Here is a 20,041-nt window from a genome sequence, read left to right as displayed (position 1 = left end):
AAGAATTGCTTTTTTTGAGAACTGTTTCTTAGTGTTACTTGGCTAAAGCTCTCTTAAAATGGCATTTCAGAATTTTATTACAAGTATCAGCCATGAGTACTGAAGACTTGACAGGAGTCTCATCTATCTTTCTCCTTCCTTGCCCTGAAGAATCAAGACAGACTGGCTTAAGTAATTTTAATTTTTTTCCAGTTTTCTGTAATTTGCACACTGCACAAGACCTCCCATGTGAAATTTCCAGGAAAGACTCTGCAACAGCTGCAGAAAAACCTTGAATTTTAGACAGATGAAAATACTCGATTGCCTAATTTATTGCAAAGTAGCTAAGACTTGCTGAAGAGTTCTGATTTTTACTGAACTAGAATGGCACAGGTAAGTGTCTTTCAGGGGAGACATCTACCCCCAGGTAAGGCTCCACCATTTAAGGACTATTTACATGCAGCCATTAACAATTTGTACTCTAACCCTAAGCAGCACCATACTGAAAAAAGTTTAGTGGCCCTTTTATTTCTCCAAATGTCCTTTATACAAAGACACAGGCATGGAGAAGTCCATAATTAATTAGTCCACTTTTCTTCAGGATACACCATCCAAAAGAGATTTTACAGTTGTAAGACTTAAAAAGAGCAAAAAGCAAGAGATTCTCCTCTTTGTCTGTAATACCTGAATTGGTAAGAAGGAAAAGCAATTGTTCAGTGTCACTAGAGAAGAGGTGCAAGCATGGGATGGCCTAAGAAATCCTTTCAGACAGATTTCTGATGCTTCTGTGATTCAATTACCTTCTAATTAAGCTGCTCTTAGCCACATAGGCAACTGTTTTCTTGGGGTGAGAACTCTATATTGTTAAGTGTGACCTAGAATGAGTTTTCAAAAAATCCTTTAAGAACATTGTTAGATGATCAGATTTCAAAATGACTGTACAGGAGGTCTACACAGAAAGAGTAAAAAAAGTACCAATTAACCAAACAAGACAGTCTTGGCCACCAGCCTCAGACAATACAAGTTTCTGCTCTAACATTTAGCCTTTGAGAAACACCCTCTCATTAAGGGCCTCATTTAATTTAGGATAAATTTGTCCCCTCTGTTTCTGCAATCAGCAGCTGTCTCATTTCTTTTAAATATCTCTGCAATTTCACTTGACAAGTGAATGGTTCCAGGTCTGTTCACATTAGAACAGTGGAACTGAGCTGTTATTCTCACTATGGTTTTAATGGCACTACTCAGTGCAGCTGGAAACCACCTCCTGTGTGGAAATGGATGCATCTGAACACAACTAAACTCCCAATTCATGTTAACACTGCTTCAGGATTCTCAGTCAAGCAGAAGTCATTAGCAGCACAGTTACTGAGGGAGACTTAATAGCAAGGCCTCAGCCAATGTGTAGGCGAGTGCACCCTGCAGCAGCTCCACTGCCACTTCCACCCACTGCCACTGCAATTCCCTTAGCTCACAGATACTGTACAAGAACATTCCAGCCTCACTTCTGACTACCCAGTTAGGTGAAGATCTCCTTGCTACTGCCCATGCAGATAGCTGCATTTCCCCTCTCCAATGTCCCTTTCCTCTCTTCTAAAACAATCCTGCCCCTATTTCACAGTGTTTACTGCACCTTTGTTACACACTGCTCTGGGCTGACTGAAGATGCTCATGATGGGGGCAAATGTCTCCTTTCTCCTTCAGAGCCTTCCCCTCCCAGAAGTCCCTGCTGCATCCCAAGAGCATGACTTGCTCTGGTTCAATATGGCCATGAGACATATTCTGTTCAAGCCATGTCTTGCACTGGCAGCCCTGAACTGATTCAGCTGCATCATTCCAGCCAACACAGCACACAGACTGGAAACAGGACTCAGAAGGCCTCACTCCCATTCTGCACCAGGCTGACAGGGAGGGCAGGAAAAAATGGAGCCCACCCCATCTCATGCCTGTCTGGGAAAAGCAGGCACATACCAGCTCTGTTTATCATACTCACCACCTTCTTGTCCTGCTGGCTTTCCATTCAGCTGTGCCCATGACTTTGGTCCACCTGGCACTGAATTTGTACTCTGAAAACAAAACAAAGCAAAAAGAAACGCCAACATGGATCAGTTAAGATTCATGACTGTTTCTCATTTCCTGGCTGGCACCTGCTATGGTTCAGGCCTGCAGATCACCCAGATACCACAGGTCTCCACAGCTTCAAGCTGGGACTACAGTCAGCTGTTCCCCACTCCAGTGTACTACAATGCTACAGGAAAAATCCTCTGCTCTGCCCATTTTCACCAACTATTTCCTCAACTTGTACTCTCAAAAGCTTTTCTTTTGTTCTGCTACATTTTCCCAAATGGTCTCCTTAATCTTCCAGATTTGTTCCATACTATACCTCAGCTTGAAGGCTACCCTACTTTCCCATGCATTAACCACTCTTCTCCTCTTCAAAACATAACTTCTGTCCTGATTTCCCTAAAGCTCAAGGGCTAGGAATTTTTTTTAAAACCAGAAGTGTGAAATCTACAACACAAAGGGGGTCAGGTCCTTGTACTCTCTGGGACACCTTAGGTGCCAGCAGCTTTTTCAAGTCCTGCCACTGGCTACTTCTCCCACATGACCAGATCTCTTCCCATCAAGTCTCATCAGGTTGGGAGCAAGAGCTGGGTCTGCTGTCACCAAGCAATGTCTGAATTACACCCAAAGTTTAGAAGTGCTAACCAGCCATCCCACATTCCAGCCATTTTTTCTTAGACTGCAACTAGGTTCTACTGCACACATCTGAGAAATATAGTTCTGTGTATTTTACTTCTTTAACTGCAGCACAACGCTCCTGGTGCACAGCAACTTGAGCTCAAGAGAGTCACTTCCACAATAACTGATTATACAGGAGCTTTTTCTTAAGTGCAAGGCAACACAGGCAATTAGAGCCCTCAGGCTGCCTGGGGACAGGGGAAGCAGGGTGGCAGTCAGAGACTGCTGGCACCTACCTCCTGACTGATTGACTGTGTCGGCTTCTGTAAATTGGAGACAGATTTCTGCAAACCCTGCTGCGGCAGCGACTCCTGCAGCTGTGCAGCCGTCACACTGGAACTGAGCAGAGACAGCAGAGGTGAGACCAAAGGGGAGGAAGGCAGGAAAACAACTCCTGGCAATATGGCAGTTGCTAAAAGATGGAGCCAAAACAATGGCTCTACGATAGCATGGACAACAAAGAATTGAACTCTGTAAAGTCTGACACAAAGCACAGCAGTGCACAACCACTGCTGCCTGCCAAAACTCACCAAAGATTCACTCTACCCACCTCTTTTGGTCTGGCTGATCCTGCTTGTTTGCCCATCCTGTACCGTCCTTGGGTACTATAATGATGTTGGGGTCGTTTCCTTTGTTCTCAGACTTCAAGCTAGGCAAATTTGCAGGAGGTGGCATGCGCCGGGCAGCAGCAACTTTCCCAAGACTCTGTAAGCCATGTCTAGGAATAACTGGTGAGAAAGGAACAGCAGCAGGTCAGAGGGCTGTATCCTGCTAGATAAGTAACCTTAATTAGGAAGCTGTGGCTGGGCACAGCCCCAGCAAAAGTGCTGCTGCTATGTCAACACACAGGTTGTTTCCCACAGGACCAGAGATGCAGCCGTCTGTCGTAACAGCTGGCAAACAGCTCCTACAGTGGGAGGGAGAAAAGACCTTCTCCCCAACAAAGTGCTCACAGAGTCTTTTAGGAGGATTTGCACAGGTAGCTCTTTCCTTTCACCACGGAGAAGCAGCAGCACCTTTTTACAGCTTGGGGAAATGGCCACCCAAGCCCACCTTTTAGCAGACAACAGGTGATCTAACCTGGGAATCCTGAGGTCTCAATTTTCCAGCTCTACACACCAGACCACATTTATTAAGTAAGTATTTTATTGTTTTGTTTTCTACTCTCACACCAAATCCAGAGCCAGTCCAGGCAAGGTCATTTTTTTTTAACCCACTATCTACTTTTGGTCATATTCCCACTGCAAAACCAACCCAGGTTCTTTCCCAGTGGCTTTCAGCCCTTGACTCTCACCTCACACAAGGTCTGACCAGCTTAAGGCACTTCAGTCAGTTCAAGTGCCCTGCCCTGGCACAGCCTAGGGACGTGGTAAGGCCTCCACTCAAGTTTGCTACCTGCCCACTCTGCAGAAGGCTAAATGAAAGGGCCAAGAGCCCCCATCTGTCCTGTGTAATTCCTCTGTGTCTCCACAATAAAAGAGCCATGTAGATTTTCCTCTAGATCTTAACGAAACATAGGCTTTGACACCTGCACCAACAGTGCAATCCAGCTGTGTCCCACAGGGTCAACAACCTGAATGAGCTCTGCAACAATACCACTGGAAGACATCAAAAGGAGCTTTCTGGAGATGTTTCTTACCTGTAGTTCTGACAGCTTCTATTGACTTTCCTTTATACTTATCAAACAGGCTGAGAGTCGAGTACTTGCTTTTCCCATCCTTTCCCTTGGTTATTTGCCCCAAACGATCGGACATTGCGATGAAATGTCATCTAGTAAGGAAATTTCTCTGCGCCGCTCCCGATCTGCCTTTTAATGGAAGAGAACCAGGAAAACCCCATCAAATGGATTGTTCAGCCAGGCACCAGCAAAACACAGAACACACCCAACAGCAAGAACTGAACATACAAGTGAGCACACACACCACGACACAAGTTTTAACTTCCTCCTCTTTAGTCACAAGAAGCTTTTGGGCTTTAAGATTCACAAACTGAATGAAAAGAACTGCAGGAATACACTTCTCAGTGCATTTTTTTTTCTGCCACTCCAGTGCTGAAGGAAGTGAGAATACTCTTTAAGTATGAGAACACAAGAGAGGGGATCAACAAGTCCTTGCATTAAAAGAGTAAGGCTGACAATAAACAGCTAAACACAAGGATTCCTTAACGTAAATGCCAGAAAAGCACTATATCTTTGTATCTTATACCATACTGGAATTTATCACTGCATTTCCCCTGAAGCACTGGGTTTGTAATGTTTAGATTGTGGTTCCACACTGGCCACAGTTATACCAGCAACTAATGCTTTGACAGCATTACTACAGAACCATTTCTCCAAATCCCCTTTTCTCATCGGCTGGCCATGAAAGAGAGTTATGGAGTCAGAAAAAAAACTGCTCAGCTGTAACAGATTCAGAATCTTGAGCCTGTGAGTTCAGCTGTTCTACTATGAATTCTCCAAACACATTACCAAAAAATCGTATTCCTCTGTTGCTGGCATCTTGAACATGATTTGTAGTTTGAAATATACTTTCCGTAATGGACGTGGTTTGTTAATTTTTCAATCTGATCTTTGCTGGCACAACATGCTGTAACACCCATCATGCAGGCAGTCTCCTTACTTTGACTTTTTGGCTCTTGGAGCCTGGGATAAAGTTGAAACACGCAGTGCTCACACTGTACATCAACTTTTATGTCAGAAAAGACACTTTGCTTACTTTCAATGGACCTATCTTACATTTTTTTAAAAGCATCAGTCTGTTCTAAATTTTCTCAAATCTAGGAGCTTCATCTAACCTTTTCTCACATAATTTAGATTTCCAGATTTCTTGTTGTAAAGCCTCTACTTCAAGCCCAAAACTGCTGGCAGTTTCATTTCACCATCTGTTAGGGTAAAATGAAACCATTCTAGGGTTTCAACTCTGTGTTGGGAGTAACAAAACACTATATACATGTGTGTGTGTGTATATATATGCACACATACACATATCTCTGATCTTCCCACACCTCACACTTTCTGAAACTCACCCAGCTGAAAGCCTTTTCCAACAGAGACAGCAGTCACTCTTTCTGAAAGAAACTGTATTTGACCAAAGGCTACAATTCCCATCAGCAATGCCTTATCAAATACGATTTGCAGGTAAGAGGATTAGTCCATCACACATTATGTACAAATTAAAGCACAGACTGTGAACATGCTGGACAGAGCCAGACTGGGAATGCAGTGCCAACTGCAACTGGCCCAGTAAAGCCCATGGGGCAGGTGTCTGACCAATAAGCCCAGCATTACACAGCATTTGTTCTTGCACTGCAGGATTTAAACCAGATCTGTCAGGAGCAAGAAGCCATGGACTGTGCTAGGTGTTTAGGGAGAGAAAGAAAAGTGTTTTCTGTCACTCAACAACAGCATCCACAGGATGCTCAGGAAAAACACCGGGGTCCCCAAGAAGCCCCTCACAGCATTTCTGCTGTGACCACCACACGGGCCTGCAGCATGAAGGCTTTGTGGAGGCAACAGGGCTGGCTGGCAGTCTTGAGGCACCTCTTCCTGCAGAGTAGCAAACAGATCTTTGGCTCCAGTCTGGTTCATCTTTGCTCAGATGGCCACCATGTGCCAAAGAAAACAACAGCTCCTCCCTCACTTACCCATTTGCACTGTATTTTATTAGTAGGACAGACATAAAAGAGAGAGAGAAAACACGCTGATTAGCATACACTTGGCAGGAAATCACAAGTTGGACTGAGAACAATGAGCTTTTTGAAGGGGCAGAGCTGTGGGGAGCCCCAGAGCAGAACAAAGAGCAGAGGGTGCTGTGCTGGCAAGAGCACAACCACCTGCTTTTACAGGTATATTGAGCCTTGCAGTGGGAGCCTGGCTTAGGGCCTATCCACACCATGTCAACCCTGTACCAACCTCACAATGAAAGCAGTAAAATCTACTCTGAAGTTCAGAAAGCTCAAACCAGACAAAATTAGAAGGTGTTTAAAAATAACCCAACAACAACAAACCACCTACCCAGATCAGATTCAGGAGTTACCTGGTTAACAGAAAAGCCATGAGTTCCTAAAAGTCAGTGTGCAAACAGCACACAGGGCAATGCTGCCAAAGAGAAACCCTGACAACAGTTATGTAACCAGGTCTCAGTTGCCTCTTGATTCTATCTTCTATCATTAAAAGGATTCAGGAAGAATAAACAACCACTTCATCACAACAGAGAAGCTGGGGACATGTCAGGATAAAGCCCCTTGTCAAACTTACTGGGACAGACAAAACTGCTGTCCGGATAAATGGAATTTACTTTCAGCTCCTTCAGTGCTCTGAAGACTCGAAGCAGAGTTGTTTCCGTTATATGTGAGTGCTCCAAGGGGGAAAATGAGACCATGGAGAGGTGAAGCAATTTCCACAGTCACTGTGCAAAGAGACTGCAGCAGCACTGAGCTGGGTCAGAGCTGTTGGACCGGCAGGAACTTGCTGCCTTGCCCCTCCTGCAGATCCCAGCTACTCCAAGGGTGTTATCAGCCAGGGAGATCACTCAGCACCCAGTTCACCACAGCACTTCAAAGAGGCCACAGAGCCTCCCAAGGCTGGCACAACACTGCACTATCTTCCCATCACACAGTTAAGCAGGGAATCCAGGTAGGGATCATAAAGGCCTTCTAGTTTTGAAGAGCAAAGCCATTTCTGATAAAAATCGTGGTTCATTTAGAACTGAACTGCCAGCCTGCATGCTCATTATTATCAGAGCTGGAACTAGAAGGCACATGCTGATGCTGACAAGTGAAAACTGACAGCCTCGGCAGAGCCTCTGACCTGTGCTCAGGGCTCCCGTGCCCGACAGCTGACCCTGAAGAAAGCAATAACCCCTGTTACAGAGAAATCATAAAAAAATCAATCACCAGCATTTCTGCAGGGTTTCTCTCTGGGTTTACAGAGCTCTGTGCGGGAAGGCTTGCTATCAGTTTCAGCATGGAGGGTAGCTCTTTTCATTCTCCTACTATATTCAGGGACAGCACCAGACAGCAAAACACTGAGTGTGTCAGCAATCACAAAATACTGCAGTATGACCAGTTCCATTAGAGATCCCAGGATACAAATAACTGCACTGAAGCACTTAGGCAGAGAGCTCCAGTGCCCAGGCATAGTCATGTCCACATCACACTACCCTGGATCCAATTTTTGGGTATTGACCCTGTCTAACTGCCTTTAAAGGGGTAAATTCTAATCCAGAAAGCAACAGTGACATTTTAATGTCTTTGAGACCTTAGACTTACAAGCATGCAAGTCTTGGAGCTACAGCCTGTCCTGCGAAAAACATGAAAACCTTGAGTTACTGGCACTGGTAACAACTGGAAACCCCTGAGCTGAAAACACAGCCAAACAGAAGACTCCTGACAAACAGGATTGTCTGCAAAGCTCTTTGCAAATCTATGTATGCAGGAGGCTGGGCTGCTGGTGTTTTATTCACAAGACTTCAATGGAGCTTGAGTATCTGGAAGTCAGCCAGCCTTAGCTGAGCAGGGCAAACAGATTTATGAAAGGTAACACACATACTAAAAGGAATCATTTCAGCTACTCACACACCGCTGAGCTCTACACCAAGCACAGTCCTGACTACTGCAGATCTTCACTCCTTGCTCACTTCACAGCAGCAGCCACCAACACAAAAAGCAACAGAATGGAGATTAACAGGGAAAAGGTTTTTCTTCACAAGCAGGAAAATTTCTGATGTAATTTTATACAAATTGTTCAGAAATTCACAGGTTGGAAAAGCTAAACAGTACTTTCAGAAGAGAAAAGTGTCTGGAGTTAGGTTAAACTGAAACACATTGTGGTTCCTAATGTTACCAGCAATGTGAAACCTTTTAAAAAACACAGTATAGATTTACAGCAGATTAATGACATTCACTCTTCTTTAAATACACACACAGGTCAATTTTACTTGTACTTCCATAGCTGAACATTTATCTGTCAACACAGAGATACCACTACCTCTGGAACATGTCCCACCAAGAACCACCTATTTGTGAAACACTCACCACCTGCCTCAGCAATGAAAAACACCACTGGCTGCCCTTGGGAGGGCTTTGGTGAGACACTGTCATCACCTGCACAGGGACTTGCTGTCAGATGCACTTATATCCTGCAGAAGCCCTGTTTGGGCCATGCAGGGATCATGAGCCTAGCAAGGAAGGGACCAGATGAACACTCAGTTCCCAGCAGAGATTGCTTATTAAGGCAGGGAGCAACAGGAGAATATCAGCATCCAAGTACAAAGTCAATGGGATCAATGCAGAAGAGCTGTGCAGCAGGCAGAGGCTGTAGCAAGAGTCTAAGGCACAAAAAAAACTTCACGCTCTCTTTCTACTGCATCACTTCCAGAGGGAGATGCCAAGATTTGCTGGTACACCTGAAAAAGGCCCTGCCAAGATCTGGATGTAACACCAAACATAGTGCCAAAAAACTGCACCAAATCCTGCCAGACAGGGAGAAGCAAGTCAGGAGTCTGCAGTGCAGAGAAGAGATAACAAACCTCCATCACTGAGCTCCTGATTCACAAGAGGGACCCTCCTTAGCTCAGTAGACATATTTGGTGGTATCAGTTCTTTTAATCCTGCACAATTCCAGCTTCTCTCCATCTCCCACAAACCTTGGCTCAGGAAATGGGAGACCAGGATAGTATCTGCCATGATTTGTTGCAGAGGTGTGCTGTTAGCCAAGCAATACTGCTGAAAGCTGTCTGCCAGAGGACTTGCCTGCTGTCCAGCCCCATCCTCAGACCTCAAGTCAAGCCTCCCAGGATTTGAAACATGGAGCAGGACTATGAAGAGGAGAGGCAGAGTCTTCTGGACAGTAGATCTATCATTAACTCCACATTGTGGAGCTCTACAGATAGTGGTGAAACCCGACAAAAGGGAAGAGAGACAGAAAGGGCAGGTCCTGTCTGATGACCTGACCTCATTTTCTCAGTTCTGCCTTCACCAAACTCACCTGCTGCCCCCTCTTCTGAATGTACCAACAGGTTGGGAATCACAACTACTGTCAGTGACTCACTGCACATTCTAGAGAAAACAGGTCTTTGCAATGTCAGGTTTGGCCTTAAAATACAGAAGCTTCACCTCTCTGCTAAACAGCTTTTCGAGTGCTGGGAAGGCAGGCAAGGCAAAGGCAGCCAGAGAGGCTGGAATTGTAACTTACTGTAAAACAGATAAAGCAGACTGGAGTCTGGAGAATAGCTCAATTGTATTTACACAAAAACATTAATGAGTTCTGTGGTCCTTTCTGTGCGGGCTGGACAGACAATACCACACCCTGGAAAGGAGCCCTGACCTCCAGTAATTGAGGATGCAGACAAAGAAATAGTTCATCCTGAGTATGCAAGACTATGGCACAGAGCAAAAAAAAAAACTCAGTCAGAAGGCTGGTCCACAGCCCACAGCAAGTATTTATGAGATCCTGTGCTCATGAAACTCCCCCTCTTTTTCAAGCAACAGAAGACTCAAGGTGTTCAGATAATTCTTTCCTTGAAAGGAGCGTCTGTTTACAACAGCTCACCAAAGAAACAGCCAGTTTCACCCCTCTGCCCCACCATGCTGTAGAGAAGGAACTGAACCACTGGTGCCAGCTTGACAGGAAGGTATAACCTTATCTCCAACCCAAGAGGAAGTGCTGCAGGGTTTTCATAAACCTCAGGGAAGCAGGAAGGTGTCTCATGTGGAACAACCTGGAGGCACCAGCTACCAACATTACACTCTTTACCCTCTCATCCAGGCCTGGAAGATGTTAAAGGAGACAAGGCTCAGCATAAACTGAAGTAAAAGAGCCTACTTCTTCGTTGTTACATATTTCAGAGGCAAAACCCAGGGAGGACAAACAGCACAGTTCAACAAGGATCACCTGTGGCCTCAACAGATCCAGATGCCAACCTCTCTGGTACAAGAGGAAAGGGAAGCAACCTCGTGATCTCCACAAGCTGCCTCTGTCCAAGAAGGCTCACATTCAAGTGCAAACCTGTACATTCAAGTTCACTATTCCCACACAGAGAGTTGTACTTTGACTCCCCCACAACCAAGGGTCAGAGTTGAAACACACAACCCCAGCCTCCAACATAGATTCTGCCTTCCACTGTGCCCTGCTGAGATCTCAGCATCCAGGGGGAACACATGGACACAACATCCTGTTCCCTCAACACCAAAACAGGGAGGCTGATCACGAGCAAGCAATTTAAATCCAAATACAAAAGAAATACCTAACATAATGCTCTGTTTGCAAAACTTGCTCAGAAAGCTCCTGGCAACATTCAGCTGAACTGTAAGGTAAATTGGGCATTTAGATAGTTGAGCAACAATAACAGACTGTGAGTAGCTGGTGGGGATCTCCTGATGGGTAACAGGACTGGTACTATCAGTCCAAGTCAGAGGAACAGTGTGCTCAACTAAGACTGTAGACAGCAAGAAGTCCCAGAAATCAGGTGTCTGCTTCAGCCACTCAAACCTGTGTGCCAAGACCCCCAGAGAAAACGTCAAACTAGGAGGAAATGCATTGCAGCAGCCCCTGCCATGCCCAGAACACTCCCTTCCAGTGGAAAATACTGTCCACTGGCACAGAAAGTGCACCCAATCTTGCCTACTGCTCCCGGGGAGCCTACAAGGGCAGGACGCACCCACATAAGCACAAATTGTTCTCAGGCACTGCACAACACCTTAGGTCTGATAGGTGGAAGCAAAGACTCTTCCCTCACTACAAATAAACACCACTGCATGTAAAGGTTGTGAAAGTCCCTTAGTCCTGATACTTCTGCCTACACAGACTTTTAAAAGCCATCACAGCCATGACACCCATAAACCAGGTGAGACATAGCAAGAGCAGCATAGGTGAAATACCTGTGCTGCCAGTAGCTTATCTTGGAGAGCACTACCCATCCAAGGCCACCACTGGCCACTGGAGAATGCTTCTCTGTCAAGCATTTCACAAATCCATCACCAGGACCCAAGCTCAGCAACTTAATCTCTCGCAGTGAACATAAATTTTATTGCAAGCAAGTAGAGAGAAAAGCAAAGATGTCACAGCTCCAAGAGATGAAATCAGAGTAAAGCTGGCAGTCCTTTGGGTTAACAGTCCTTTTTTCAGGAAAAGAAACAGCTCTTTCCATACAAATACCATCAGCTGTTGAGTAAGCCGCTCTGTTTTCTCTGCAGTCTCAGGAAGGATCACATTGGAATGGGGATGTGGATGTTTACCTCACAACAAAATCTGGACTTTGGCAACACCTCTCCACTCTCAGGTGGTCTGCTGGCTTCAGGGCCTGCGCTCCCACTCAGGTTATGCACAGAAGGTTTTCTTTATGAAGAGAGAAAACCCAGTGCTATTGATTAGCAGGCAGCAAATGTCAATCCCTCACTACACAAGCAAGGGACAGATTCCTTTACACCCCTGCTGAGCAGATCCCTCTGGCCTTGTTCCTCCCCAAGCACTGCTGGGAGCTCCCCTGGCAGGTACATGCTGCAGGGTACAAAGCTGCCCTGGCAAGAGCTGAATAGCTCTTTCTCTATCAGATTTCTCCCAATTCCCACAGGCATCAAGACTGATGCAGCTGGTTCAAGCCATTAATAAGATGACAAGCAGTCCAGACAATCCTGCAGTTCATAAACACTGCAGAGGCTGAAGCTTCCAAGGAAGTCTTCCTCCAGGTTCCCCAATCTGAACAGCACTAGGGCAATGCAGCATTGCACAGCAATTCTCCTTACAGAAAGCCTATTCATGAAAGCCATTTGTACCACAAATGAGCACCAAGGATGTTAAGAGAAACGTGATGGGAAAGGGACACAGGTACCAAGTGGTAAGAAAGCACCTTACATGTGTTGTGACTCAGTACTCTGAAGAAAGAAGCTTTAGACATCTTTAGGTTTTCCGGAGAGCTAAACAACTCGGACTATGCCCAGGACATCTGGACTACTCCGAGCCAGACAGGAAGTGAAAACATTTCACAGATGCTTTCATTTACATAGATATTTGCAGTGCATAACTGACAAGGTGTGTAAGCGTCATCACTTCTATTTTCCAGATAGGAAAATGACACCGCAGAACTCTGCAGCTATGCTAAGTGGCAGAGAAAGAAATAGAGCCTTCATCTCCCACTTTCTGGGGCTGAAAAGCACCCTCTGAATCACACTGCCTGCCTGACGCTGTGGGGCCAGCAGCAGCATGAAGCCTTGCTCCAGAGAAGTTCTGGGAGGAGCAGGTCCTTGCATGCTGAGATGGGGAATGTTGCAAACACCTCCTAAATGAACAACCCCATACACTGCTTACACTACAACAGGATCACAGGCATCATTAGAGGCAACACTTAGCTCAGATGCAGAAAATTAACACCACAATAACACTCAAAATCACATCAATCTGGTTCTGAATGACAGTTCTTGAAGCTCGGTTATTTCAATAAAAGATAAAACCACAGTTATTATTGTAGCCAAAGAAGGAGCACCTCTTGAACATGTCCCCACTCCCCTGACTGCTTCACAGCCCACTCCCAACTCTGAACAAGATCACTCGAGGCTTTTGTGCAGCCTCCCAGCCCACATACAGGTAGGAAGAGCTGAAGAACTCACCCAGCAGAAGAACTCTTACAAAAAAATCACTATTCCCACACAGTAAGTGCCTGGGGGAGGGAAAGTCCCAGTGCAAGCTCTTCAAATCTGTCTCTATTCACTCCTTGGAGCACCATCGCTACAATTCCCATCTAAATGTCTCAATGGCTACCTGGGAAGGATTCCTCCACCAAAACTCTTCAGTAAGGGTATTTACTGCAAAGACTCGGTAGCTTACTCCTCTTAAGTGCTACCCATCTGAAATCTGAAGGCTATTGAGGGTGCTCCCAACAGCTAACTGAAGCCTGGCAGACACCTGAGATACTACAGTCCAACAGAGTGAGCCTCTTGGCCAGATCCTAGAGGGCTGTTACCAAGTCCTCGCTCTCTTCCCGTTATTTTTCCCGTATTTCTTCACACTTAAGCCTGGCTCAGCTGCCCATTTCAAACCTGGTCATTATCTCTTCCCTTTGAGCCAAGGTATGACTTTTCATCAGTCCCCCACAAATTAATACCTGCAGTCTCCTAAAGATGGAACAGTGAGCTTATCCCCCACTTCCACCCTTTCTCACCCCTTCCAGCCTACTAACACTCTCCTGAAAATTTAAGCGCTAGAATCAAACCACAGACATTGTATTTTGGCTGCAAGTTAAATAACCCCCTGCAGAGCTGCATATACACCTTTTAACACCTTCGGTCCCCATACACTCCACAGCACTGCAGCACAAGCAGCTTCACAATCAACCAGCGCCACAGGCAATTACAGAACAATACAGGACTACTAAAGCAGCCTCCGGTCCACTTCGGTTACTGTCCAAATGCTCCCAGATAAAAATCCAGATCAGGATTTAACAGTTATACACATCAGTATCTGAAAAGCTTTGCTCTGAAATAAACAACTCATAAGCTCCAACTGCTCTGTTACTTTTGCACAAGAAGTACACGTGCATGCAGGGAACATCCTGAATTCTAGTACAACTTACAAGTAGAACATGAGCCCAAGCTATGCTTCAGTGAATATAACACAATGTCCAGTTTCAGCCCATTTTATCATTTTGGAGGAAGGAAGAACTCTTTAACCAACCCAGATGTGTGCAAAACCCACCCTCCGAGGATGTTTTCCATTTGGTAACCAAGTCACTTAATTTCAGAAGTTAGAAAAGGCTGTTCTGTGATGGAGAGAGCTGCAGCTCCCCAGCCTTTACCTGTTCTCTGTGCTCTCACCTCATTGTCTGGTACCTGACAGAACCACCGTTCTATTTCTTCTGCTCCAAATGAAAAATTATTGATAAAGAGCTGTGAAATTATCGACCTATTAGGAAAACGAGTCAGTGACACACGAAAAACAAAACCCACTTAAGGCAGGATCAGCTTAAGAGCAAAGTCTGATACTGAGACAACAGCCCAGTGCCAAGTTGCAGAATAAATGAGGAATGAAGTAAAAAGAAACAGGGAACCAGAGAGGTCCAGCCCTTGGAATAAACCCTCTCCTAAAGTTACCATCTTGTACCACTGAGTTTCTCCCGCTCATACTGCTTTATTCCTCCAACATGAAAATACACAATTTAAAGTGAAAATGCCACAAGAGCAAAATCTCTTTGTAGACCACCATCATAAATGAAAAAAAAAAAAAAACAAAAACCACAAAAACAAAAGGTTTACTATTATTTTCAATAACACTTAAACCTAGCCCAGCTTGCTCTTAAACACTTTCAATTACTCAGGGAAGCACAATGAAGGCCTTGAGCAAGAAGCACTCTTGCACAGACAGGTAATTGTGACCTGGATCATCTCACACCTGCAGAGCACAGCTCAGGGTCCTTGTTCTCCTCAGCCACACCCCAGGTGTGACCCCAGCAGGACGAGGCCACACACGGGCACTGAGCACTGTCTGTCCTGTGCCATCACCCAGGCAGTCACACAAACACAGCCTCTAATGCCACCACTACCTTCAGGAGGTTGCTCAAATAAATCAGCCTTTGAAGTCAGGCTTTACACAAAGCTTTATTAAAAGGTTTTATTAATATGTCACTATAAAGTGAAATAACTTTAATACAAAATATTTAGGAATACTACTCACTTATTGAAACAAAAATACTTTTAAACCCTGCATATCCCTTCCAGCATCTTTATGGACTATTTACTCACTTTTCCAGTTTCAGCCAGCTGGCTGAGCTGTCCTTTTAAGCTCTCATGCACACACAGAAAAAAGAAAAAAAGCTCAGAGTGCATCCAAAAAATGCACTGTAAGACCAAAGAAAAAATCTCCGAATTTAGAAAAAATAAGGCATCAAGGCACTATATAATGACAAATTTGGAAACCCATACCAAACACGTGGTTTAGTTTCTCTTTTTTTTTTTAAGAAAGGTATCTGTCAAATCATGTAAAAATTTGTTTTCTTAACAGTGAAGACTGCTGAAAGCATCCTCAAATGTGTGATACCTAGTTTACTCAACCATGCAGAAAAGCACACCAGACTAATGAACAAAAAAAAAAAAATAAAAAAAGGGATCAACTTGTACTCAAGGCACTTAACAAATTAAGCACAAAATCAAAATACAGCTAACAGCAGATGTACTCACACTGGCTTGCAAAAACAACAAAGCAGCAATTCCAAACAGTATCTGCAATTTTTCTGAGCATGATTTTTACCTAAACTTTTAAATTTTTACAAGAAAAACATTATGGGAGAGGTGTTGTTTATTGTAACCCCAAAATATTCTGCTAACTAGGAAAAACTTCTTAAGCCAGAGACCCAGAAGAAAGAGCATCACCCATGACGAGCCCACAAAGATCTCATGGACCACAGATGAGCTCCTGATGAAACCTAGGCTCATTTACAATGCTACACCGGGAGTGAAAAATGCACATAAGTATTTAATATTTTCAGTCAGAAATCAGCCTGAAAATATCACTTTCCATCCTGTCTTTAAATTCCACTTTCAGAATATGGCCTTACTTTCCCTACCTCTTCCAGGTGACTTTACTCCCAGTGTCTGGCTCAGAGCACTAGTTTTACTGAACATGGAAAAGGCAAGTACAAAAGTAATGTCCTGGCCAGTTTATATCTGACAAACCTATTCATCAGGATGTGATTCTCCAAACCTGGGCTCTCCATAGGGAGCAGCTATGTATCCATCATGGAAATTCCAGTGGAGCGTCAAGTGAACCTGTAAGACAAGGCTTAACAAAACCAAAGCTTCCACTATAAACCTGGATTCAGTGCTAGAAGGGGTGGGATGCCTTTCCCCCAAGAGATGATGTAGACACTGCAATGTGCTTATACTTTATACCTGTTCCTAGAAAGAAACAAAACTACTAAATCCCTAAACGTTTATGTTTACTGTACCATATCACCCCAGACACCAGTAACATCAATATATGAACATTTATCTGATGATTAGATACACATTGAGTAACTCACCCTTTGCACACCCAGAACACAGAAACCTAACAACTTTCCAGACAAACCCCACAATTTCCAGCTCATTCAAACCCCTTACGGCAGCTTTGAATTTGGAGATTCGGGGGGGGTTTTGTAAAAAAAAAAACCCTCTAAATTCACAACCAACACACTAAAACCACCCCCCGGAGAAGATGCTCAGCACGTGTCCCAGGACCCGCAATAGGGTTTCCCCAGCTTGCACCACAGCTGCTCCCACACAGAAATTAGAAACTCCTTCTTGAAAAAAAAAAAAAAAAAAAAAAAAAAAAAAAAAAAAAAAAGGCCCTAAAACATCTTTCCAAACCTACCAAACGAGCTCGCCCAGCGCACAAACTCCATCCTCGCTCCCCCCCGCCCCAGCCGCATTTCGGCCTCAGCGGCCCTTTTGTACCTCCAGCACAATAACAAACCGGCCGAGCCTTCTGGATGCCACCCCCCCTTGTTTTGCTGAGACACACACACACACACACACACGGCGCGACAAAAATATCTTTGTGTCACACTCCAGACGACGAAAAAATAACAACCTGCCTTTGCGGCGGGGAGCCCCCCGCCCCGGCTGCACCCCCGGGGAGCGCAGTGGGGCGGGGGCGGTTCGGCCCGGAGCCCGGACAAGGGGCCCCGAGCCCGGGCGGCCCCGCCAGCGCCACCGGGGATGGGCCCGGCCAGGCCCCGCAGCGGCCCCGTCCCCGCAGGGAGAAGGGGGGCGGTTCGCACAATAAACACCGGCGGCTACAGCAGCGAGAAACCGGGGCGAGTCTCCCCCCAACCCGCCCGAGGGACCCGCCCGAGCCGGGAGGCCGCGGGGTGCCGCAGCCGCTGGCTCCGGCTCCATTTTAGCGCTGCCTCGTCCCACCTTCCCTCTCCCTCCCCTTCCTCCTCCCCCCCGGCCCTACTCACCGCCCCGAATATCCGCGGCCGCCGCCGCCGCCGGCCCCCGATACCCACCTGTGGTGGTGGCGGGGAGCCGGGGGTGCCTGCGGAGCCGGGTGCGGAGGGGCGATGGGCGCGGGGCGCGGCGGATGGCGGCGGATTGCGCGGGGCGGCGGCGGCGGCTGCGGCCGATCCGGGCACTCGCTGCCTCCTCCTCCTCCCCCTCCTCCCGTGCCGGCCCGGCCCCGCCGCGCAGCGCCACCTGCAGGGCGCCGCCGGCAGCGCGGGGGCGGCGCTGAGGGGGAGCTCCCTCAGGGGGACAAGGAGCGGCTGGAGAGGGGCCTGTGGGAGCACCCGGAGGATTTGGGGCTGGAGCAGCTCTCTGGTGAGGAGACACTGCGGGAGCTGGGCCGGGTTCGTCTGGAGAAGGGAAGGCTGAGAAGGGATCTCAGCAATTCATGTCAGTATCTCCCCGGCGTGTCCGAGGATGGTGCCAGACTCTCTTCAGTGGTGCCTGGTGACAGGATGAGGAGCAACGGCCATAAACTGAAACACAGAAAGTTTCCCCTCATAAAGAGAGGGGAAGTTCTTTATGAGTTTCCCCTCATAAAGAGAGAAAGTTTCCCCTCATAAGAGAGAACTTTATGTGGAGGGTGGCAGAGCTCTGGAACAGATACTCAGGAAGGGCATGGAGTTTCCCTCTCCAGAAACATTCCAAACCCACCTGAGTATGTTCCTGTGTCACCTGCTCCAGGTGACCCTGCACTGATCTCCAGAGGTCCCTTCCAACCTCAGTTAATGTGTGATTCTGTGAGCTCCCCTAGAGGGACACTGGGCTGCTGGAGTGTGTCCGGAGGAGGGCAACAGGAGGATTGGGGACTGCAGCATCTCTCTCATGAGGCAAGGGTCTTCATTGCAGGGCTCATTGCTACAACCACCCGAGCCTGAACCCTCTGTGCCAGGAACGATGTCTCCAAGGGGGTACTGGAAATTTTTCCCTCACATTTTTATGACCCCAGAGCTATAGAGCAATGACAGGGACGTGGAGTGATGACAGGCCCATGAGGATTCCTGTCCAGCCTGAAAGGGACCAGAAAACACCACTGAGGGCTGCCTGCTGTTCCCCCGTGGTTTCATGGGCAGCAGGTTCAAAGGCATCCTGGAGGAGCTGCCCCTTGGAAGGACATCAGTCCAGAAATATCTTTTAATTTGTTCTGTCATCAAGGATGATGGAAATGAATGCAGTAGAGCAAGGCAGTCACTCCTCTCCCAAAACACTCTACAGAGCCATAAAATACCAACAGCCTCACCAGCAAACACAGTCCCTGCTTCAGACAAAAAGAGCTTCAGGTCAACACAACCTGAGCAGCAGCAGCACTGGCAAGAAATTGGCACTAAAGAGAGTGTTGTAAAAGTTACTGCAAATTGCACTTCCTCTGCCCAGTGGATCTTTTATAGCTTTGGAGACGCGGTCTCCTTGCACCCAAGGACAGAGCAGCCTCTTGCTAATTCTCCTTCCCTGTCAGACACACAGGTGTCTGTCAGTGTGACATTTGGTGACAGAAGGCCAAACTGCAGGTACACACATGCATTTAATTCGTAGGACTGTCCAGCAGTTCAGAAAAATTGTGCACACACATACATATATATATATTTTTATATATGGGACAAGCATCTGGGCAACTGCTGGTCTCATGCAAATGCACTATTTAGCTTATTCATGGGTCACCAGTCATATGCTGTCACCCCACATGCCCTTGCCCATGAAGGGAAGGTGGCTTTAGAGGAATTTTGCAGCACATTTCCCAGTGCAGGCAATGCCTCAGGAGGAACAGTTCCCACCTCTCTCCACATTACAGGAACAGCGTAAGGCTGAGCAGCCGGATCACTGCTCATGAGAGCTGTGTCTGATCTCCAACAGTCACCAAGAGTAATGCAGAGGGAAGAAATGCATGAACAGCTTTCTGGACCATATGGGATGTCCCTACAGTTGATCTGCACTGCTATTGAAGTTGCCAGGCAGTGAGCTACCAAGAGATGCACAGCGCTGCTGAAAACCATCACCTGGTTGTCCTTTTCTGCATATTGAAGTATTACAGCACTCCTGCCCCTTTGGTGTCTTATCTCATCTCTCTAGAAGTGTTTTGCCTGTCCAGAGACAGGAGGCCAATGCCCTCCACTTCTCTCTCTACAGAAGCCCAACCCTCCTTCCCAACATTCCCAAATTCCTGCTCTCATCAGCTCACTGGCAGCTGGAGTATTAGTCTGGTCTACTTAATTTTTTCTTTCTCCATTGGCCAGACAAGTACACACACACACACACAAACAGCTCCTCTAACCTGCTTCCTGCCCATGCAAACCTGTGTCCTCCACGGGAGCAGCTACAGGTGCACAGGAAGCCACCCAAAGGCATTACCATTTCC

General features: G+C 46.5%; 1 protein-coding gene across 5 annotated transcripts in view; it reads right to left on the bottom strand.

Moving 5' to 3' along the window:
• The window catches only part of PRRC2B (proline rich coiled-coil 2B), a 46,823-nt gene extending 29,039 nt beyond the window's left edge, over positions 1 to 17,784 (bottom strand). For 3 of the 5 annotated variants that reach the window (XM_041475182.1, XM_041475186.1, XM_041475185.1), the window contains exons 1-5: positions 17,646 to 17,784; positions 4,358 to 4,525; positions 3,269 to 3,446; positions 2,955 to 3,057; positions 1,970 to 2,042 (exon numbers count right to left, since the gene is read on the bottom strand). In XM_041475182.1, coding sequence (XP_041331116.1) covers positions 1,970 to 2,042; positions 2,955 to 3,057; positions 3,269 to 3,446; positions 4,358 to 4,472 — 469 coding nt within the window. In that variant the 5' untranslated portion in view covers positions 4,473 to 4,525; positions 17,646 to 17,784. The remainder of the gene's footprint in view (positions 1 to 1,969; positions 2,043 to 2,954; positions 3,058 to 3,268; positions 3,447 to 4,357; positions 4,526 to 17,645) is intronic. The other 2 variants (XM_041475183.1, XM_041475184.1) reach the window with 2 other exon arrangements.
• Positions 17,785 to 20,041: the final 2,257 nt, after the last annotated feature.

This window comes from Pyrgilauda ruficollis, unplaced genomic scaffold (genome assembly GCF_017590135.1).
Source record: "Pyrgilauda ruficollis isolate IOZ18807 unplaced genomic scaffold, ASM1759013v1 scaffold34, whole genome shotgun sequence".
NCBI classification, from domain to species: domain Eukaryota; kingdom Metazoa; phylum Chordata; class Aves; order Passeriformes; family Passeridae; genus Pyrgilauda; species Pyrgilauda ruficollis.
The sequence above is the reverse complement of the archived record's forward strand: the minus strand, read 5'-3'. Positions and strand labels throughout refer to the sequence as shown.